Below are 24,466 nucleotides of genomic sequence, written 5' to 3' on the forward strand. Positions count from 1 at the left end.
ATTTGTGCATTATATGGATAATATGGATTTGTTTGAAGTTTTGTAGTCTGTATGGAAATATCTCTTATGTTTTGTTACAGTTATTGTCCAACTCAAAAAAAAATATGAAAACAAGTTGTGAGAGCAAGCAAAAAAAAAAACACAATAAAACCCAATGATTATAATGACATAGTTTACAAATAGTAAAACAAAACATAGACATGTTAAGAAAAAAAATCATACTTCAAAATTCTAAATAGTGCAGGATATCATTTTTGAAAATCCCCTCATTTGAAATTGATAACTCTCAGATATTGTACATTAAAGGTGTTTTACTTTGAATTTAGCAAAAATGCAGGTCTTTTTTTACAGTGATAGTAGTAGGGTTTTTTTACTGCAATTAAAGAGAAAAGGAAATAATTTCAAAACAGCTTTTTTAAAAAGTGGTCAATAAAATTAGTAAGTAGACACCAATTTGATATATGTAGTCAGCTAGTTAGGTAGCTTTTACTAGCTGCAGTGATAGTTAGCATTATTTTGTGCTTGAAGTAGTGAAATTTGAAAATAAGTTCCACCTTCCCTGAAATAAGACTGGATTGGAAACATGGATTGTAACAGGAAAAGAACAACAATGTCAAAACATTATTATTTTTAAACAAATGTGTATTTATCACTCAAATCATGTAATATACATCACATATCTTTGAAAGGAGAAGGAAAGAGATTAAAATAAGAAAATTAAGAAAAGGATGATGATGGAAACATTGAATCTGAGATTTGTTTGCACAAAGAAAGATGATTGTGACCTTCAGTATTTTAGAGTATTTATTATTATGCTTTGTAATCTATAAAATGGATTTCAAGGAAATATGATTTCCATAGGTTCCTGATCAGTATGGGACAATAAGAGCTGTAGCAGAAGGCAAAGCTGATCAATTTATTCTTGGGACATCAAGAAATTTTATTTTGCGTGGAACATTTAATGATGGTTTTCAAGTGGAAGTGCAGGTGTGTCTCTTTCTTCTCTTTGAATTTATAGATATTTGATCTGTTTTGTTTGCTATCTAATTGTGGATATGTCCATTCATTAACCTTGTGTTTTTAGGGCCACACAGATGAACTCTGGGGCCTGGGAACACATCCGTTCAAAGACCTGTTTTTAACTTGTGCTCAAGATCGTCAAGTTTGTATGTGGAATTCAGTGGACCACACTCTTGAATGGACCAGGCTACTAGATGTATGTACCTAATCCTTTGTGAGAATACTGGGCATATTTATGGGGTGTTTTTAAAGTAACAATTACATGTTAAGAAAAACAATAAAAAAGTAGGGTGTTTTTTTTAAACAACAGCATCATTTCCATTTTTTTAAAAAAGTTTGATTTAATATATCTTATTTTACATAGAAAGCGAGGAGCTGAAAATGTCCTCTTCCTCCTTAACATTGCTGCATCATTACCATGTCACTGCAGTTTTTGGAACAGAAAAAAAGTATTAAATGCAGCCCCAGGCTGAAAAAGGTTGCCCATCTCTGGTCTATAAGTCAGAAAAAGCATGGAAGGTCATTCTTCAGAATCTTAAATTTAAAAGATTTAGCAGTGAGGGATGTCCACAATTTATTCCTGAAAAACCACAGGGGTGGTGGGTGAATAATTCTGGTCTAGCTGAAAAACTTGCTGACAATGATCCTACAATGATGCAAAATATCTGTTAGAGTAATCAGTTATTTAAACTGGAAATGAATGGCAATGTTTTGCTAAATTATTAGGTAAAACCATGGCATTAAAATCATGCATAATTGCCTTGGCATTTGATCCCTAAATTAGTTTCAGTAAATTTTGATGTGATCTTCAGATTGCATGGCTATAAATTTAATTTAAGCTCATGAGATTAAAATCAGTATAGTATAATGGGCCACAAATGCTTCACATATGTGGAGTAATTTCAAAGCAAATAGCTTCATAAACTGAAACTGTGGATTTTGTTCCTATTTACTTCTCTTAATCCAGGTGGGACAGACCAGTGAATAATTGCCTGTGTAAATATTATTCAATTTAAGCTTACATCATAAGATCAACATGTGTCTTTCAGGAGCCAGGACATTGTGCTGACTTCCATCCAAGTGGTACCGTGGTAGCGATAGGAACACACTCAGGAAGGTAAAAATGTTGTAATGCTTTTCTTTAGGCAAAAGCAAATATAATCCTCTGGAAATTGTTCCACGTTTGATATTGATTGCCTTTAATTTAGTTGTTGTTGTTGCCGCCTTTAATTTAGTTACCATATTTGCTCAAGTGTCTTTCATTGTGGAATTGAAAGCAGGTTATGGGATTCATGGGTAATTATCCATTCAGGCATTGACCATATTCAAGCCTGCTTAGCTGGAATGAGTGGATTGTATCATAATGTCATCAAGTTATGAGGCAACGAGCCTATTCTTCCGATACCACTAAGTCAGGTTCCCAACCTGTGGACCATATCCCACTATTGGGCACTGTGGACACTGGTACTCAACAGCCCCACTCAGGCAAGGGCCAAGCACATGCACCCACCACTCACACCAATGAACCTGTGCATAGGCATGCACCTGCTGCTCACACAAAACCATCCCCCTGCCGGGTCACCAACCCAGAAAGGTAAGGGAATGCTGCACTAAGTAACAATTTTTAGAAACGTAAATAGTATGGTCAGTGGTGAAAGATAGGTACCTGGTTTTTAAGACTTCAGATTTGGTTTTTTTTTAATAAGTGGCTTCTAAAATATGAACGTAAAATGGTTTGCTGTGATTTTAGTATTGCACATGATTATATATATGCAGTGGTCTTAACAGATAATGCCATAGGCCTAAGAAAAGTGGAATTGCATTATCTGATGTTGTTTAAGTGTACTTTTTAATTCCCACAGTACAAAAAAAACCACCCACCAACCCCCAATCATAGTTATTTAAAATCCCATTTGGGGTAGCTAGGGTCACAATAGTTTTCTATGTGCAAGAAATTCATCCATAAGAATGTAAATAAAGTATTTTTTTCTCTGTGGATTTTTCTTTTTTAGTACCAGCCTGGATTCACAATGTAGCAAACAAATTCTTGTTGTTACTAAAGCAACTTAGAAATCCGGTCTGAAGGGCAAAATTTTATTTGGAAAGTTTGTGTCGGCCCTCTGGCATATTCTGAGAACTCCGAGATTCTAAGAAAATGCTTTAAAATGTTCCCAGTAGATACAACTACATGTACATCCATTCAAATCTTGTTCATCAAAAAACCTGGCTCACTGCAGAGCCCTGTATGTAGGTTGGAACTGATAAGTTATACATTCACTTGCTCCTGAATGTACTACTGAAGTGCCATTGAGTTGGGATTTGCCCCTAGTGATTTCATAGACCAAAACTCAGCTATTACTCTTACCCATAAATAATCTGCAGTTCTTCCAGTGAAATTCCCATGTACCAACCACCTTTTTATTTTGCATTCCTTAACGTTCCTAAATATTATCATTTGCTAGTCCATCATCCACTGCTATCAATTGTCCAAGGGGAATGCTTACAATTTTTCCTATGGAACAATGAATTTTATTTTCTCCAAGACTGATTGATTGGTTCTTCTTGTAGTCCGTGGTAATTTTAGTAACCATCTCCAGATTTATAATATGAAGATGTCTGCCTTATTTCCTTTTATTCTTCTCAATAAGCACTTTTCGCAGCCATATATTATCACTGAAAAGACAATTACTTCATCTATTCTGATACTTGTCAGAGAAATGTCCTTATCTTTCATAATGTCTAAGAATAGCACTGTCATCTTTCCAAAAATTAATCTCTTTTGCTGCCCATTGTCCTAAGAAGGCAAAATTATCTTTCATTTTAATTTCTTTGCCAACAGCTGTGAATTTTGCTGGTTGGTTGTCTTTATTTTTAACATTAACCCAGAGTTTTCTCTTTCAGTTTTTATTTCCATAAATCTCCTTAGCAAAGTGCCTATCCTGAAATTAATTATCTGGCTATCACCCTCAAATTGATAGGGCTTCAGCCTGTCTTAATGAAATCCAGCTGTTTTATCTTCCTATTTTGTCATTAAGTATATTCACACTATAAGCTATCAAGACAATATAAATTCTTCTTTCACTTACTTCTCTATTCTGAAGCACTCAGTTTCTCCTGATTCAATTCTTTCTATATTTCCTGCTCATTGTAAGGATTCCTAAGAAAAGTAAACAAAAGTTTTGGTATTCCTATCTATTAGTTTTAATATATTGCACATTTTGCATAATAACTACAATTGCACTGTGAGATGAGCAGCATATAAATTGGATAAATAACAACAAAGTCCTTGTATCAGTTGAGCAGAAATAAATCTTAAATTTTCTTAGCCTCTGCAATATATATCCTGTGTTAGCTATGTGATCTCAGGTCTGTAATCTTAAAATTTTTCTACTCATTTGGCATTTCTCTCTTTTCTGTTAAACAGCTGGCCAATTTACCTATGGAAACTCACTTTCTAGGGAGCATTTCTTCAATATCTCTTCCTGCAAATTCTTCTGTAACCCAATTTGTGAGGGATTTCAATATAGTATTTTTTTAAACTTAATTTGCCTCTATCACATGGGCATTTGGGGAGGGACAGGCAAATGATGAATGTGTGGCATGCAAATACTGGCATGTTTGAAACCTAGGCGAAAATATTAGTTATTTTTATTTATCATCTATCTATCAAAATTATACAGCTGCCCATTTCACAACAAGAAAAGTAGATAACAAGCTAAAAACAGATAGATAATAAATACCAGAAAATGTGGTACAGCCCCCCCCCCCAAAAAAAAAGCTAATGATCCAAGACAAGAGATGCTAAATTTCCTCAGAATAAGTAGCAGCCACTGATGTGCATAGGCATGGGGGGAAGCGGCAGCAATAGGGACTAGTGCTTTGCTTTTGTAAAACAACCATCTGTTTTGTTTACCATAGTTCTGTGTTGAAATAGATTGAGCAAAGCCACTTATTGGCAGAAGATAAAAGGCTTAGAATAGTTAGGAATTCCTACAGTATTAATAGAAAAAAATAACACATTTTGAAGCCTGAAAAGAGAAGCCTGCAACTTCAGATGAAAAATGGCAACATAATCTTTCAGAAGAATATATAAGAATTTGGGTAACTTTTTGAGGTGTAAAATCTATTCCCAGGAAAGTGTGTACCTCTTGCTATGGGAATAGATAAGGGCAGCTTTAAGAGGCAAGAATCAGAAAGAGGCAAAGCAAGAATCAGAATGAGATTATCATGTAAATTTCGAGAGAAGAAACGTATTTAGTGTACCCCTGGGTTAATTTGTACATATATACTGACACCCATGTAAGTAAAATAAAAAAGAAACTGTTTATCAAAATGAGCAAAAATTAAAAATAAAGAGGTCAACAGCTAGAAAAATGAGAAACATGTGTGAAGGGATTCCGACTAGGGTTTGAAACCACTAGAAAGGAAAGAATCACAACTTTTATCATTCTATCTCTTGCAAAAAGTGCTACTACTATATAATACTCCCCCCACATACTTTTTAAAAGAATATAATATGGAATATTACTTTCTACTAAGTATTATAATTAAGTATTATAATTCTCTGCTCCAAGAGTGCTTCAGTTACTAGTTTGATTCCTTTCTCAGCTTCTGGGAGTAAGGGAGGTTGCATTTTTCTGAACAGCTGTTTTGCTGACTCAGTTTGAATCTTCACAGGAAGGGCTAAAGTCCTCATTAGAATACTTTGTGTACAAACTCTTTGAAACTTGATTATCATATCATGCTGGCTTTCCTTCCAGGAGCCTTTGCCAGTACCACCATTGGTTTTTTATGATGCTGAAAGATATGTGATATGTAAATACCTTCCATCGAGTGTGCAAATACAATGGCTCCTAATTTGCATCTCTTCCAAGGAGATCTAAGAAGAGAGACTTGGGAGAATAGAAATAAATTATATAATGATAATAAATGGCTCAGAGACAGACTGATTGGAAATTTCAGAGGGGAAATACAAAATATTTTTGAAAATGTTGAAGTTGTGACAGTAGAATAAGAAGCACTATCTAAAATATGAAGGATATTTCTCCTCCTGTTACGTTATCAACAAAGGATTCAGAGCCAGAAAGAGAGATAAGAGTAGCTGAGATGCTATTATATCTCTGCTGTCCTGTTGAAATACATTTACAATATTTTTACCAGTAACCAAGATTTTCAAAGAAATAACGAAAGTTCTGGAGATGAGCTAGAGGGTATTTCACAGGAAAAGATGTGTTAAAGGTTTGTTGGTCATATGTTGGTGCCTGTTGCTTTATCTAGCTGCTATATTAGGGGCAGCAATATACTCTTTACCAGATGGAATTTATTTTATTTTCCTTGCTAGTGGTAGTGGGAACTTTGCAGTCAACTCATTTAAGAGTCATAACCTTTAGTTCAGGCTTTTTCTTATTTAGAAATTTTGGTGCTTGAGTAGCCATTTGAACAATCTAATTAGAAAGATTGTTAGATGGGCATGCTAGATTTTAAATGCTACTGAATCTTTGGCTGCAGACCCTGTACAAAAAGCTCAGCAAATAAATTGGTTTATTTCAGAGAGCCTAGAATGCTACTAATTATGGTTCTTAAAATACCCATGAAATCAGCTTAGGATTGTACTTTTTGTATTATATCAGCAGCTACTGTAACATGAAATTCATAGAAGTTCCAGAGAAAAGCTATATAAAACTTCCCCACCATGTTGTGCTAATAAATCGACTCGTAACAGACGTGACTAAAATTGTTCTGAGATGCAGGAGGTATTTGGGAGGAACATTTCTTATTCTTGATAACTGTTTATGTTGTGATGTTTTAAATGTGATTCTAAGATCTGATCTCAAAACTATTCTGTAGTACTGAATCCCTAGTGCAGACTGATAAAGAAGAGGAGCACCTTTAAGACATTGATGCTGTTCTTATTAATTCCCAGTACTTAGTTGTCCTCAGTGGGGCTCATGTTGCTTGATGATGATGCCCTCATTTGGTTAGGTTAAATAAATCTTATGTACAAACATTAAATATATAGGCATATGTTTAAAATCACAGATCTGTATATGCTAGGGATGGGCAATCCACAGGCCCCAGGTTCCAGGCCCATTTTTTTCAATTTTCCAGTATAGTCATTGAAATTCAGGGGCAACCTTACATATTGTTATTAAAGTGAGTGGTTTTTTAATGGTTAATGGGTCTGTTGTGCATTTTAATCATCCTAAAGTGCCTTACCTTATCTGGATACATTACCAGTTTTAACTTTTGCAGTCTTTGGGTGCAAAATAATAGTAAATACCCTGTTTTCCCCCAAATAAGACCTCCCCGGATAATAAGCCCAATCAGGCTTTTGAGCATATGTGTTAAAATAAGCCCTCCCTTGAAAATAACCCTCCCCTGAAAATATTGTAACAGAGCAGCAGCCATGAGGTGACCATACTTGCCGCCTCCTACACCTCAAAAATAATAAGACTTCCCTGAAAATAAGGTCAAGTGCTTATTTCAGGGGTCAAAAGAAAATAAGACCCCGTCTTATTTTGGGGGAAACCAATATTAAAATAAAAAGTGGGACCCAGGACCCAAGAAGAGGTTATTTAATAATACATACTATATGCCCCATTTTTAGATATTAAGACTGTCTTGGAAATGATTGTGAACGAAAACATATTTATTGATACAATAGCTGTGGCCCAGTCTGGTTAAATGGAAAAGAAAGAAAAAAGAAAGCACAAGTCCCCCAGCAGAGGCGCCCCCCGCATGGAAGTGAGCCACGGTGGCCCATGCAAGAGCCACCACAGAGGACGCTCCCACAGGCCCCGGACTAGTGGAGCTGAGGAGGAGCCGCTTGGCGAGGCTGTAGCTGGCTCCCTGTGAGGGGGTGGAGAGCGCGTGCAGCCGGCCGGGCTGGGGAGACGCTCTGCCTCCACCTCCTCTGGAGCTCCACTGGGCTGGGCGGGGGAAGGCCAGCTTAAGGGTGGGAGGAGGCAACCGAGGGATGTCGCAGGGGCCGCCCCGCCGCAGACAGCAAAGACCTGGCGGGAGGGGAGGAGAGAGAGGAGAGGGGGAGGCCGAAAGGCTTCGGCTCCCCTTGGTGGAAATGGAGGAGGAGGGGCGGAAAGGGTGCAGCCCAGCCCAGCCACACATGTAAAGGGACCGTCGGGACGAAGGTGGAGAGAGGCCAAACTGTTCCGAATATACTATACTCAAGAAATGAACGCTATGGTATAGTGTGTGTTGCTTTTATGTCCAGCACATGGTGCTGGTTTTCAAAAAAGCATGTTTTTACAAAAAAACATGTTTTTACCTGGCAGAGGTGTGACATCTATATAATCTACCTATATAAAAACATGCACGTAGTCGAATGCAAGGTTATGTCAAAATTTCAAAGGAATCGGTGAAGAACTTTCGGAGAGTTGAGATTTTGAACAAACAAACATTACATTTTTATTTATATAGATTATTAGGGCAACAGTTAACCAGAAGTCAAACCAGTTATGTCTTTTATAAAATTCACAGTAACCTTGTGAAGAACATTTCTATTTCTCCTTCACAGGTGGTTTGTTTTGGATGCTGAAACAAGAGATTTGGTTTCAATCCATACAGATGGCAACGAGCAGCTCTCTGTGATGCGCTATACAATAGGTATGGAGAACTGTAATACATTTGAACCTTTTGTTCATTTCTTCATACATGTCACCTATTCTAAATGTAGTGTTTTAAGTAAGAACAACATTGTATCTGAATATAGATCTTTTTAACATTCATGTTTTATTGTGTTTTTTTTAATCTTAGGAAAATGTTAATATCTATTAGAATTCTATGTATGGTATACTATATGCTAAATAAATAATATATCTATAAGTAAGAACAAATTTATGTTAACCTCTGAAATTATTTTCCCACATTGAAAAAAAGATAACTTAATAAAGTAAGTAAAGCAATATGGCACACTGATTTTTTGTTTGACTTTGGTTTTCCTTCACCTGAATCAACAGTATTGTTTGCCAGCTTACCTTACTAAATAGTAACTAAATAGAAGAAGTAGTGATACAAATTCACATAGAAAATAGCATCCTGGCAGATATAGGTAGCAGTTCAAAAAGTGGACTTTCTTCTGATTGAAGTTGGCACTTAATTTTCCAACTTGGAACACAAATGCTGAAGGGTGGGAGAAAATGCTTAAAAAGATCATAGATGATGTCAATAGGGAAGAAGAAGGCAAGTAGGGAAGGGCTGACAGTGTTATGCCGTGCTTGAATTCAAGCACATTAACTGTAAAGGATGAAGAAAGAAGAGCATTGGGACAATTGACAGGTGGCTAATGCACTGCGAAGCAGTGGAGAAAAGACCATCAAGAACCAGTCTCGGCTGGAATCTAGAACAACCAAAAGATTCCCAATTTTATTTTGCTAGAAACCAGAATGATCCAGAATCAATCCATCCATGTACAAAAGAGCCATATACAAATCCAGCCATGTACAAAACAAAATACGTTTAACTTTGCTTTCTTGGTTTCAGTGAGTCTACTTCTAAACATAACCATTTCTTGTTAAACAAATTGTCTTATGTAGGCAGCATTGCTAGGGCAATTTCATTAAAGCTGTTTAAGATGTTCTGCTTTTGTAGGGGGAAATGGAATCTTTTTGTCTGAATAGGATACTTTCAAAGAGCCACTGAGAGTTTAATCAAGCTATATATCATATTGTTTTTGAACTAATTATCATTTGCGGGCACTTCAGAAAACTGTTCAAGCTAAGTATGTCAAATGTTAATATAGTGAAATGTGAACAGAAACTTAGTTTAGTCACAAATGTTCCAGTCTCTATTTTGGATCTTCCCTGTTTTAGAAGAAATCAAAATACATTTTTGCTAGATGATCTTAATGGAGAAACAGATTTATATAGGAAAAGATGATATTTGAAATATTCCAATCCCATATACTGTAATATATTACTGAGTTGATGTTCGATTGAGTGAACAGGCTTATACAAGTTGATGGGAAACCATCATTGAAACATATCTCTGATTCGGCAAATGCAAAGCCATTCAGTAGGGGTAAACAATTCTTGCACCTTATAAATTTAATTTTGGGGTCATTCTTATTTTATTTTTAAGTCATGAAGATATTTGTGGCTAATTTGCAAATTGCATCTTGAGAGTCACTACCAGAAGAAAACCATTGATATCCTACTTTGGTCAATTTGATATGGAATTGAATGACACAACACAAAAAGAATTTGGCCAAAGACTACAGATACTGAAAAATTAGGCAGAAACAATTCTATAAGTGGAACTTAATTTATATAAGTTCTCAGTTTTCTCTATGACTTTCCTTTGATAGAGCATTATCTAGAGCCAATTCTGAACTTGAAGAAGCAGGATATAATGAGTATTGATGCTTTTGAGCTTAGGTGTTGTAAAAGACTCTTAAGAATACAGTTAGAAGATTATACTCAAGACAGAAGTGGCCAGGTTGAAATAATTATGACATATCATGAAAAAATCTAGCTCAATGACAAAATCTATAATTCAGGGGAAAGTGAAAGGAAAAAGAAGAGTATAAGAAGCAGTAGGGTGGATGAACTCAGTTACAATGTTGATGGGACCAGATTTGGGACAAATTGTCATGGAGAAAACCTATGTGGTTGCTAAAAATAACACTGATGGTACGTAATTATCAAGAACCTTACTAGTTAACAGTCTTATATGAAAATTAACATATTCTGAATGCTTATCATTTTCCTTCAATAGGTAAAATAAAAAAGTACATGCTTTGGATTACAATGTTTATTTATGTTGTTATTATCTACAACCTTTTCATACATGATATGCTAGAGAGTTTTGCACTGTCCAATTATAGTTTGTTTTTAACTTTCATTACAGATGGCACCTTTCTTGCAGTGGGTTCCCATGACAACTTCATTTATCTCTACATAGTAACAGAAAATGGAAGAAAGTACAGCAGATACGGAAAGTGCACTGTAAGAACTGTAACATACTTTTTTTTAACTTTGTAAGTAAAAGTGGAATGCATACAGATTTAGCTGTTTTCTCATCCAGGTACTGTCTAGATCCCAGTAAGTAATATCATAATGAACCTTAATTTCTGATGGTTGATGGTGCAGGAACTAAATAGCACATTTCTATTTAAAATATTCCCAATTAATATTGTGTTGTTATCACTTGACCCTAGTGTTATCTTGAAATGCCACTTCTTAAAGCTATCTTAAGAATATAGTGTCTTTTACTTTTAGGGCATGTGGGTATAATAATAATAATAATAATAAACTTTAATTTATAGACCGCACCCTTTCCTAAACAGGACTCGGGGCGGTGTACAGACATATTAAAACAATGTAAATACAAAAATATAGGTAGATATACATAAATAGACAGAGGAGGTAGGTTATACACTGTACAATAAATTAAAATTCAAATATAAATTAAAATTACCCTTAAAAATTACCCCAGAATAAAGGTGTTTGCCAGGAGGTTGAAGGTGGGACTATAAATCAGCCAGGCCAGCTAATTGGAACAGGTGGGTCTTAAGTTTCTGTCGGAAGGAGCGGAGGTCGGTAGTAATTCTGATATCGGGGGGGAGGTCATTCCAGAGGGTTGGGCCCATCACAGAGAAGGCTCTACTCCTGGGCGCCGCCCATTGACACTGCTTAGTGGACGGCACCCGGAGGAGTCCCTCCCTGTGGGAGCGGATTGGTCGCAGGGATGTATGAGGCGAGATGCGATCCTGCAGGTAACTAGGTCCCGTGCCATGAAGCGCTTTGAAGATGGTAACCAATACCTTGAAACGCACCCAAAAAACCACAGGCAGCCAGTGCAGCTCGCGCAGGAGTGGTGTTATATGGGAGTATATATACAAAACATTCTTTCCAGTTTAAATGTAAGCAAAATTTGCTTTTAACTGTGGTAAATTATGATAGAGTTCCATGATTTCCATGCTCATTATTTCTGTAGTTGGTTTTATTTATTTATTTTACCCCAAAACCTGTTTCAGGTTCCATTTTTTGCCACAGAGCTTCATACAGTACCATTGTTCAAATCCTGGTATATTATTCTGGACATGTGGAAGTTAAAAAGCATTTTTTTGGTCAAATCTAATGCACATATACCTTTCAGTTTTGAATGCTAATTTGACATTTCAAATTCTCTATCATAATTTATTAGACTGACATACTTGAAATGCAGATATTGAGAGGCTAGAAACTTTTCCATTTTAAACAATTGCCCCACATGAAAAAAGAGATTGCATATATTAGTTTGGAAAATCACAGTCAAAAGAGATCTGCTTATTCTGCCTTTTATTTTAAACCCAAGTTTCACCAAAATATACCTTTCCCTGAAAGTTTTAGGGAGCAAGAGGCTCTGGAATATTTTTCACTCTTTTTATTAGTAAATTTGTTTCTAGACAAAATACTCAAGAGTTGGGTATTAATTTTAGATCTTGATTTTAGATCTGAACTTTAGGTCTGGATTAATAGAGAGAATAGCATCTTTTGTATGATTCTCCACCACCCAGAGGTCACCTGAGAGCTCATGCAGCAGCAGCAGGGTTAAGCTTTTCCAGCTTAACTTTAAAGTTTAGTTTGCTTTTTTAAACTCTAATTTTATATTTTTAGTGTAAACTGTTATGACTCTGATAGTTGGCAGAATAAAAATAATAAATTACAATTTATCTGATAATAAAAGGTGTGACTGGTAAACGTTTAATTGGGTCATAGTAGTATTTCACTTTGTGATAGCTCTGTATCCTATTCATTCGCTTCATAACTTTCTCCTATCCTTCATAGTACGTGCAGTTTTTATTCGAGTGAAGTGCTAGTACTTGTCATGTATGCATATGATATGTCAGAAATGAAATACAAAATAACTCCCTTGCTATGACTGCCACTGAGAAGATGGTGGTTGCTTATAGAAATATACATCTAATGTAAACTATTTAGGCTGTTTCAACAATGTGATCTTCAACTCTCACATGATTTAGGGATATTTTTGCACAAAAGAGTCTCTTTAAATTGAAAATAGAAGAAAATTTCTATTTTCTAAATTCTGGAAAAATGTTAACAGCTGCCAGAAGTCCAGCAACGTCTGGTAATTGATTGGCCTACAATGTTAGTGCTAGCTTCTCAATTTTTAAAGATTCAGAATAACAGATGGAGGGTAGGGGGAGAGAAAAACAGAAGGACCTTTCTTCTTTTTTCTGAGCCCACTGCATGTTTTCCTGAGCAACTGTGAACATTGAAAAAGCAAATTCATTCATGTAAACCAGTTGAATTTGGCATCCTATTATCCTTGGCATGAAACAGGCTCTATACGTAACTGTTCACAAAGAACATTTCTGTTATTGCATATCCACCCTTTCAGTTGAAGGGTAAATTGTAACCTTCCATTTCATACAAATCTTGTTTGCCCAGGTTCAGTTGTGATTGACAGATCGATTTTGTTTTTGCTATTAAATCAGTTATGTATAGGGAAATCACTGCACTTGAGGAGGAGGAAGGTCACACAATGAAATGATTAAAGCATGGATTTGCATCTGTCTGCCATATGCTTAAATTTCAACACGGCTGACTGGGATTTATGGTAATCGTAATCCATTCATGAACTTCTAGTTCATTCCCATCAAAGTACGAACTTGGCAGATTAGTTTTATAAACTACCATATCGATTTGTTTATTTTAACATTTTAAAAGGAAAGATAAAAGGTAAAAAAGGGAGAAATCACTGTTTTAACTGGAATTTTGACAGCTTCTTTATCTCTTTTTTGTTTATATGTATTTTAGGGACATTCCAGCTATATTACACATCTTGATTGGTCCCCAGAAAACAAATACATAATGTCCAACTCAGGAGATTATGAAATATTATACTGTGAGTACAAAATAGCAATTATTTCCATAGTAGAAAAATGCTAAGAATCATAAGAAGAATTTTTTTTTTGCAGTACATCGAATGCCTGTTGACAGAGGATAATAATTTGGCCTTCTATAACCTGATCTTCCATATTATTCAAAGTTATTTTGTTCTTAATGTTAATTCCAAATATAGCTCCTTCTCTGCAAAGGCATCAACACTTTATGAAAGAGGTGCTGGGGTATGAGATACAATAATACAATAGCAGAGTTGGAAGGGACCTTGGAGGTCTTCTAGTCCAACCCCCTGCCTAGGCAGGAAACCCTATACTCTTTCAGACAAATGGCTATCCAACATCTTCTTAAAGACTTCCAGTGTTGGGGCTTTCACAACTTCTGGAGGCAAGCTGTTCCACTGATTAATTGTTCTAACTCTCAGGAAATTTCTCCTCAGTTCTAAGTTGCTTGGGAAGAAATTTCTTGACAGTTAGAACAATCAAGAGTGCTGTAAATGTAAAGCACTATGGGCTGGTAGGTATCGTATTTTCCGGCATATAAGTTGCCCCCCGATTTTTGAAATACTTTTTTATGGTTAAAAAGTCATCTTATATGCAGAAAATACGCTATCTACCACCACATAGTGCTTTACATTTACAGCCCTCTCTGGGCAGCTTACAATGTCAGCATATTGCCCCCAACAATATAGGTCGTCATTTTACTGACCTCAGAAGGACGAAAGGCTGAGTCAACCTTCAGCCTGCCAGGATCAAACTCCAGACTATGGGGAGTGTTAGCCTACAACACTGCATTCTATCCACTGCGCCATCAGGGCTCCTTTATAACAGAGCTTTAAAGTAATAACATCTGTCCATCCTGACCCATTTAAGCATAGAGATAGCATAAAAAGCTTCATGCATAAATGTCACTGGAGAGTGTCTTTGGAGGCTTTTCTTTTTTTATAGTAATAATGTGACGTTCACTTGTATAGAAATAAAATTACATCAATATAAGTCTAAAGTTATTGAATGAATCAATGGATAAAAATTCAAAGAGAAGGAATGTTTAAAATTTTATTCCCCTCTGTCAGTCACTATGAATTTTAATTTTATTAGCGTCTATTGTTGGCAAACAGTAGTATAGTCCAAAATGTAAGTTAAAGTAGCTAGGACCCAAATTTTCAAGATATGTGAATTCTTTATTCTTTCTTTATTCATGAGAAAAAGAAAACTCATTCATGTTGCACCGGAATGTAGCATATGCAGATAGCTGTATATGCCAGTCTGCTGAAATCATTTACTTTATGATTGTGTCACCCCTAATTCTTGGACTTTCAAGCTATTGGTTTATAATGTGAACTATAGGTAGTCCCCGACTTATGACCACAATTGAACCGAAATTTTCTGTTGTGAAGTGAGACTTTTGTTAAATGGGTTTTGCCCCATTTTACAACTTTTCTTGCCACAGTTTTACAACATTTCTTGCCATAATACTAGCAGTTGTTAAGATAGTAACACAGTTGTTAAGTGAATACGGCTTCCCCATTGACTTCACTTGTCGGACGGTCACAAAGGGTGATCACATGACCCTGGAACACTACAACCGTCATAAATATGAGTCGGTTGCAAGAGTCCAAATTTTATGGAAAACGGTCATGTCACTTTTTTCAATGCTGTTGTAACTTTAAATGGTCACTAAATGAACCGTTGCAAGCAGAGTACTACCTGTATAAGCATTATTTATTATTTTTAAAAATGTTCTTTTTTATTAAAAAAAAACATAAAGCTGCTATTTAGCCTTTTATTTTTCCTACAGCTAAAAGATAGTTCAGTATTTAGATTTTATTTCCATTGTATCTTTGAATCCTCCTTTAATAATACATGAAATGTAGAATAATTTTTTTGACCACCATTGCTTTGGAGCACAAATGCTTACAATAACAAAGGATAGCATAGTGGAAAACTTTAAATTTGCAACATATTCTGCTTGTAAACCCTTTTAAACAACAGTTACTCAAACTCAAAATATTTGACAGTTTTTATTTAGCTTTTTAATAGATGGATGGATGGATGGATGGATGGATGGATGGATGGATGGATGGATGGATGGATGATAGATAGATAGATAGATAGATAGATAGATAGATAGATAGATAGATAGATAAAACAAATCTCACTCTAATATTGTTTTACTATATAATTATATACAGTACAAACTATATAAGTCCACCGAAGTGGACAGAAGAGCCTCTGTCCTAGGTAGAGGCAGATGTAAGGTCTCCTACTTGGGCAGAGAGTTGGACTAGATGACCTGCAAGGTCCCTCCCAACTCTGTTAATATGTTACTTATCTGTTGTTTGTTAAAAATGCTGCCAATTTCAGAGACCCATGTTTAGGCATAGAGAAGAGGACCCTCTATTGTTTCCAAGATATGGAATACATTCCTTCCACAGATTTACCATTTCTCTCTCTTTAGGCACAATGCATTTCATTTCAACCAGCTCTTTTGAATTGGAATGATAATGATTAGTTGTTGCTTTTAACCGGGTTTTAATTGCTTTATGTTTCTGGATGTTTTTTCTTCTTACTTTACTTTTATTTAGATTTTTATACCGCCCCCTCTCCCCAAAGGGACTCGGGGCGGTGTACAGTCAAATAAAAACACATCAATAAATAGAAAATACAAACACAAAGAGGAGGCACTTTGAGTGTTACTTTGAGATCCTTAGGGATGGAAAGATAGGATACAATTGGAAACAGTTTATTTCAATACCAGTTATGTATTTTTATAAAGGGGACATTCCAAATGGCTGTAAACTGATAAGGAACCGCTCTGATTGTAAGGACATAGATTGGACAACATATACTTGTGTGCTGGGGTTTCAGGTATTTGGTGAGTACTATATTCCTATTTAATTGATATTCTTAAATTTAAAATCAGTCTACTCTGGAAAATACAAAGATTACACCATTCATAGAGTGTTTTAAATATTTGGCTGTTGTTTCTTTAAATTGACTTTGTAAATAAAATCATTCCAGTGTTTTCTTTTTCATTAAATATAATCTAATGGAAAATTGTTAAATTCCATAAGTATCTACTACAAATCAAATTATTAGCAAATAATTATGTAATTATTATCACAATGTCACAACACAAACCTCGGCTTTTTGTACAAGTTACCTGAGGTTGAATACAAGTATATGTTGAGGTTTTGCTTTGTGATTTCCCTGTATATATTTTGTCACTTGGCATCGGTCTGTGCACATAACTTTTCCTTTGTTGTCATAAGAAACAGGGTTCCCAACTGGGTAATTTTAAGATGTGCGGATTTCAGCTCCCTCTAGTCAGCATGCTGTGGCTAATAATTCTTCAAGTTGAGCTCCACACATCTTAAAGTTATCCAGGTAAGAAAACACTGATAAGAAAAGATTAAACATTTGTCATTATATCTGCGTTTGCTTTCAATTCATTCATTCCATTATTATCTTAATATATTTCAATTATTTAAAAATGTGCCTCCTAAATTTGGGCAATAATATTGTTTTTTCTTTGTTGCTTATTAAAGTAATAAAAGAACTTAGAAAATATTTTTAAATTTGGTTCTGTCATGTCAGCTAAAGCATTTGTCTTTTCTCATACACATAGGAGAGATTGTATTTCTAGAACAATTATACATTAGATTATTTAGTTTTGATTGATGTATTCTAAATGGATGGCTAATCTCTTAAAATTCTTCTAAGCAATAGAGAACTTGTAACCCTTTAGAATTATCAGATGACTAAGGCTGATAGGAATTGGAGTCCAACATCTTGAGAGCTATAGGTCTCTGTGTTTGGCCCTTGTTTTAGTAACATTGTTTTTTCTTTTGTGCTTATATAATGAAGGAGTGTGGCCAGAAGGATCAGATGGAACAGATATAAATGCCCTTGTGAGGTCCCATAATAGGAAAGTGATAGCTGTGGCTGATGACTTTTGTAAAGTCCATCTATTTCAATATCCCTGTTCCAAAGCAAAGGTAAGTTTAGGGGCAATGTTTTAGAGCAGAAATGAGAAAAAAATGGTTGTATACTACACTAAATATATGGCTGTGTACTCTTGTAGAAATAACACTTTCCTTTCCTATGCACCAAATTTCCCATAACAGTATTGTTGTGTGCCTTCAATGGTGCATATAACCTAGAAAAAAAATCTGTCCCTTTGCCTTACTAGATTGGTCACCTGGAGGTATAATGTTTAAGTTACTACTCTCTCTCTACATTTTCTTTTTAATTTCATATCTATTTGTAGTTTTTAAACTGTAGGCAGCACAGTGATTGCAGTGAAAGGACAGAGCGGAAATTTTATTATTTAGTTTACTAGGAAAATAGAATAATAATAGCAATAGCACTTAGACTAATATGCCTCCTCAGAGTGCTTTACAGCCCTCTCTAAGTGGTTTACAGAGTCAGCAGTTTGCCCCGAACCACAATCTGGCTCCTAATTTTACAGACCTGAGAAGGATGGAAGGCTGAATCAACCTTGAGCCAGTGAGAATCGAATTGCCGAACTGCTGGCAGCAGGCAATCAGCAGTATTAGCCTGCAGTACTGCATTCTAACCACTGCACCACCGTTCTACGTTGGTTGTCTCCTGGATTAGTTTCCATTCATTGCTTCAAGGTGCTTTGGAGAATAAATTGACCCCCTCTTCTTTGAGGCAGCCCCTTAGATATTGGAATATTGCTACTGTGGTATTACCACTCGTATTCCTTCTTTTAATTAAAGGAGACATACCCAATATCTGCAACCATTTTACATATGTTTTAGCTCCAGTTCCCTAATCATTTTAGTTCCTCTTCTTCACTCTTTGTATAGTCTCCACAACTTTTTTATATTGTGGTAATCAAAACAAAAGTGTGATCTTTACCAGGGCATTATAGACTGGTACTGATTCTTCACATGATCTTGATTCTATCTTTCTATTAATGCACCCTTAGGACTTTGTTAGCTTTTTTGATAACAGCAGCACTGCTCACATTTAAGTGATTGTCCACAGCTCTACATATGATCCACAACTCTCACTCTGGTCTTTGTGGTAAGGGTTGGTGGGGGGTGATAAAACACACCAGCCAAATTGGCTATCTAATTTCAGCCTGAAGAGCACAAACGAAAGACTCAAGATAAGCAATCTAACCATGTAAACTAGCAATCTGCTTACAATAGCATAGCATCCAAATTTAAAAAGAGTACCACGAAAGACAGCTTCAAAACATGTGTTGCACTGAACTAAGCCAGACATTCTAAAATAAAATTACAATCACATAAGCATTTACCAAGGATGAACTACTGATGTTTTCTGGTCAAGTCGTCAGCCGCCTTCACAATGGATAATTTCAGAGAGTCAGTGCAAATAGATATTCCCTTTCAGCCTACCTGTTTTGTCTTGAAGTTGCTGTGAGCTCTTTGTCTCAGAAGTCTCTGGTGCTATGCAAATGCACAGTAATTGCAACCAGTGACTATTGGATAACCAATGATTTCCAGGATTGCTGGAAAATGCAAACCAATTATTCTGGTTAGCAGCTTCCCCACTCCTATAACAGGGTTATTTACAAGAAGAATGGGACTAACCCTTTCCTGTGAAACTTGCACACTTATTCTATAAGTAAAATCTATTGTTTGAATATGTATAGATGGCAAAGTGACCGGTAGCATTACATTTCGATAGAATTCATGTTTGAGGTTGTGATGATTTATATTTTGAGAAAATGTGTACTTTGCTAAAATTCACAATGCATTGGAAAGGTAAGATATATATTTTCCTAGTTAAATATATGTAATTGGAAGTTGAGTTAATGTATAGCTTGATCTCAACAATGTTGTTGTTTTTTATTTGTGTTAACAGGCTCCAAGTCATAAATATAGCGCCCATAGTAGTCATGTAACAAATGTCAGTTTCTCTCATAATGATAGTCATTTAATTTCAACTGGAGGCAAAGATACGAGTATCATTCAGTGGAGACTTGTTGAGAAAGCAACTTTGCCACAGAATGATACTGCTGTAGAAATGGCCACAAACAAAGTGCCTGTAACTGCCAGAGACAGCTTTACACAGCCAAGCATCCCTGTATCCCTTAACCAACCCTTGGATGAACTGGCAGCCAGTGAAAATTTAATGGATGGCTTTTCACCGTCCTTCGAGAGTGACGTGGAACATACTGTGAAGACCAATGAAGAGCAGAATGAGGAGCAAAGTGAGGGAAGCAGTCTGGATCCAGGAGAGCCAAATTGTGAAGAACCATCTAGTGAAATGAGTGAGGAATCCACTGTTATCAAAGATCAGCAGGAAAACTCTCCAGTGTCTTATCAACTTGAAGCTCAAGATGATCTTTAGATAGTTTCTCTCAGTGCACATTGTTTTGTAAAAAAAAAAAGAGAGAGAGAGAGAGGGGGTTCAAGTAAGGAAGGGAAGCAGCTCTGACATGGAGCACTCAAGTTTCTGTGGAAGGCTTGTTAGTTTGATCTACTTCTATTTGGATTATTGTAAGGACTCATTTTGACAGTTCCAGTGCAAGTGCTAAATAGAAAACTAGAATGTTATCTTAGGTTAAATATAATTCTGAAATTGCTATGAGAAAGAGGCATGATACAAATAACTTAGGAAGAGTTCGCTGAGAAAAGCAGGTAGAGAATATTGTGGGAAAGAACTATATTCAGAAGCATTAGGTAATACCTGCTATGTAATGTAACCCTGATGAAAACCCTTCAAGAAGCTCTCCTTTCTTTTTTTACATTAAAAAGAGAAGGAGAGGAGAATAAGACAACACCATAATGGCACATACAGTGCTGTGCTTACTGCCTTCTTGATTAATACCTATGCAATTTTCTAAAACTAGCAATTCTTACTAGCCGCTACTTTGGTTGCTGGTTGTCCTAAGACAACTCACATTAAAGTATACTTCTGTTTGTTCCATGATAATAGATCTTAAAAGAACCAAATTAAGATAGCAACTTCTGCTTAGTTTTCTACCCAATGACTGCTATACGTAATTTCAAGGAACTACTTGTATTGGCATATTAAAATTCAAGAACACCAACTGTGATTATAATGCAAACTGACTTAACTTCATTAAGATAAAGTTCTAATTCTCAAGTTCAAATCTGACCTTCAGATACAATTAGTACTGTCACTAAGAGATTAAATATTAGAGAAATAGCATTAAGCTATGAAATCTAATGCTTGGAGTAATGTAATGATTGATTCAATTACTTAAAAAATTAGGAATTTTAAAATAAGGAATTTTCACATAGACTTTTTTACAGCCATCTTTTTAATAGCTGTAATATAAATGCCCCATTTTCTTGGATAATGTTGGCTATTTTTTCTGTGTTTCTTTTTTCTCTTGTCCAATTTTGTAAGCCGTGCAGCTCAGAGATAGCTGGACCTGGCCAGTTATGGGATATCATGGCATTTTAGTATGTGGTAAAAATACCTTTTTTTAAAAAAAATGCATCAGCTACATTTTTTCTTAAATACCTAGGTTTCCCTGTTTAAACGTTTGTTGAAAAACATCCTACTTTATATTTTACTTACATAGGATTTTTTAAATTTTGCTGATATTTTAGACCTTCTTTAGAAGTTGTATTTAGAAACCTTTGTTAAGTCTTAAGTGTGCAAGCGTTTACGTGAATGTGCCATTCCAAAGTGCATCAGAACTGTCATTCCCTTCTATTAACTTCTCAGGAGTAAATACTACAGATCAGGTATGTAATCTACACTATTCATCAGTGGAAACATTAACAATTGATGTGGACTCACAAAGAACATAAAGACTGTCACATACAGATACATACAGGTGCACATACATCTTTGTTTACATCCATTCCGGAAAACCTCAACATAATTATCTTCAGAAACCACGATGTGAATTCCAAGCAACTGCTCTCTTTTGCTTTATCTAAAAAACTGTACTGTTAAATGCTCCAGTGTATGATTGGCCACTTTGCCAAATAGTCCCTGTGGGCAACACAAATACAAATACTGTATCAAGATAATGGATTCCTTTGGAAAAGAGGCATCTATCTGCAAAGGAGGAGGCCCATTTTCAGTGATGTACAATTTCTGGTCTGCTTCAGTGAGTTCTATAACCACCCATAATAGATGGAGGAAAAGATGGAGTAAGGGGATTCATTAAACATTCTCCCCTATTTTTTTGTTCCACTCTATTCCACAGGAAGAGATTAACTGAATAATGCAGCTTTTAAAAACATAGTAAGGTAAAATAGTTCTAGTAATTTTAGTTAACATGAAATGGATTGTAGAACTCATCCTCAGTGAGTAACATAAAAAAGAGCATTTTGTTTGGATTTATGTATTATCTTGAGGTTGCCATATAAAGTGAGAATTAGTTGTGATTTTCCTCATGTTATAGATTAACAGATTTTTTAATGCCAAAAAAAAGAGAAAAGGAAAAAAAAGCCTTACCATTTTTGATTGCTGGCAACTACTGTTCAATAAATAATTAAATATGTGATAATAGAAATGGGTGGGATTATGTTAACTGTAAATGTTTTAGGGTAAAATTGTGAATGAAATATGATTTGAATGTTATGTGAAGATGTTTGAGCCATTCTGTCTATCATGCATTCCTGTCTCATGGCAGAAAAATCTGAAGATTTAAAATAATAATAAAAATACAAGAATCAACTTAATGTAGCAATCTCTTCTTGTTCATATCTTTCCTGGTTCATATGTTGGAAATTCAGTAGTCTAAAGCAGGGCTGTTCCAGTTCACTAATCAATTCATCTGCTTGAGGCAGAGCAAATGAGGCCAACTCAATCTATTTTGTGTTAAAAGGTATGATGAAGCTCCATGTTCAATATCTCGTCAGGGCAAGGATGATTCAGGGATGTCCAAGTCAAAATGCCCTTGCAGTCAGACTTATATTTATCATCCTAAAGTATATTGAATGGGGGGTGAAATCATGAGTTAACCTGCTTGCTTGCTTGTTTATATTTATATTCCCTTACATGTTCTGTCAAACTACTCCATATTCCTCATCTATTCTGTTCTATTTTGTCCTCTGTCATTTTGGTGTCAGTTGAGTAAAATATTTTTAATTCATCAGAGACTCACCTGTTTCAATATGATGTATTGCTTAGAATAACAGTGGACAACCTTGGAAACCATGTAGTTTCTCATTTTTGCCGACTATGCTGCCTCTCAGTAATTCAATGGAAAAATCATCAAAAGTGTAAGCCATTTGATAATAGAAAAATGAGAGGAAAAGCAGGGAGATCAAATTAAGACAGAATTGGCTCTCCTTATCTCTTTTACATAAAAATTGTTCTCCCAGTTACAAAACTGTTGCTTGGCTCTGCCAGAGAGGTATATCTATGATTTCACACAGAAAGAAAATAGCTTGCATATGTATATAATAAATGTTTAGGTAAAATGTATCCTAAAGCATGTTAGGCATCTCAAAATACAACACCCCAATAACCCTGTAATAAAAGAACACACAAAAGTTCAATAAATTATACTGTAATTGGATACATGCACATATGGAATGTGTTGGGTTCTCCATCTGTTTTCCTTGGGCGGAGATCCCTAAGCCCTTTCCCTTCAATACATACTACACATTCCAATATTTCTGGGAAAAGCCTATTGGAATCCAGCCATCAAACACTTTTTCTTTTTAAAAAAAAATCCTCTCTGCAACTGAATTACACAAAGGTATGTGAAGTTGTGGATATTTTTGTATTTTCCTCTTTTTGGTGGAAACAGCTTTTCTGAGATGCACGTGTTAATCAGAGGTATTTGTGTAGGACAGGGGTGTCCAAACTTGGCAACTTTAAGACTTGTGGACTTCTGGCTGGGGAATTCTGGGAGTTGAAGTCCACAAGTCTTAAAGTTGCCAAGTTTGGACATCCCTGGTGTAGGAAGTTTCAAAACCAACCAAATGACAGGATTCCAAGCACATTCAGTAGCATGGGCAAAAGATTACCTGACAGTGCAAGAAGATTAAGGGGCAATCTCCACTTTACTGGAATCCAATATTCTTTGGAAATGGCCTGAATCCCTGACCTGTAAGGCCTTGTAGAAAGGTGGGCTGATGATACATTTTCTGCTGTACAATTTTGCATAAAAGTTATACTTGGGTTGAGGTCTATTGCTCATACTCTATATGCACATCTTTTCACTGAAGGTGTTCCATGGCAAATCTTCTCCTGAAGTAATACATTATAATGTATAAAATAGATGAATGAAAATCTTGGCAAAATTGCCACGGTTTTTCATCAACTAGGGGTGGGTGTTTTTATAATCCTGAAGTGATTTGTTGTTGAACAGAGTTCAAGGACTATAAATTGAAACAGGAATACACTATTGACATATTCCAAATGGTCTTTGAGTCTTCTGCATGACCAGTAGATTAAAATTTGGGCAGATAGTTATAGATGAAGTAGGGAACCATTTTCCTTGAAGACCACATTCAATCAAACAAGCAGACCTGTGAGACAGATACGTTAAAACAGCACCAGTGTATAAGTGAGATAAGATTGTAACACTCAAATGAAAAACTAATACAGAACAAAAGTCCCTAAGGTGCTTATTCAAAAGGCAAC

The 24,466-nt window shown here is 35.6% G+C and overlaps 1 protein-coding gene across 1 annotated transcript in view; it reads left to right on the forward strand.

Moving 5' to 3' along the window:
- EML4 (EMAP like 4) overlaps positions 1 to 22,964 on the forward strand; it is a 133,296-nt gene extending 110,332 nt beyond the window's left edge. The window contains exons 15-23 of the mRNA XM_081943331.1: positions 862 to 987; positions 1,085 to 1,216; positions 2,070 to 2,137; positions 8,555 to 8,643; positions 10,885 to 10,982; positions 13,800 to 13,887; positions 16,659 to 16,757; positions 17,750 to 17,880; positions 19,745 to 22,964. Of these exons, the coding sequence (XP_081799457.1) occupies positions 862 to 987; positions 1,085 to 1,216; positions 2,070 to 2,137; positions 8,555 to 8,643; positions 10,885 to 10,982; positions 13,800 to 13,887; positions 16,659 to 16,757; positions 17,750 to 17,880; positions 19,745 to 20,233 (1,320 nt within the window). The 3' untranslated portion in view covers positions 20,234 to 22,964. The remainder of the gene's footprint in view (positions 1 to 861; positions 988 to 1,084; positions 1,217 to 2,069; positions 2,138 to 8,554; positions 8,644 to 10,884; positions 10,983 to 13,799; positions 13,888 to 16,658; positions 16,758 to 17,749; positions 17,881 to 19,744) is intronic.
- Positions 22,965 to 24,466: the final 1,502 nt, after the last annotated feature.

Source organism: Natrix helvetica, assembly GCF_964273705.1.
Source record: "Natrix helvetica genome assembly, chromosome: 2".
Taxonomy (NCBI): Eukaryota; Metazoa; Chordata; class Lepidosauria; order Squamata; family Natricidae; genus Natrix; species Natrix helvetica.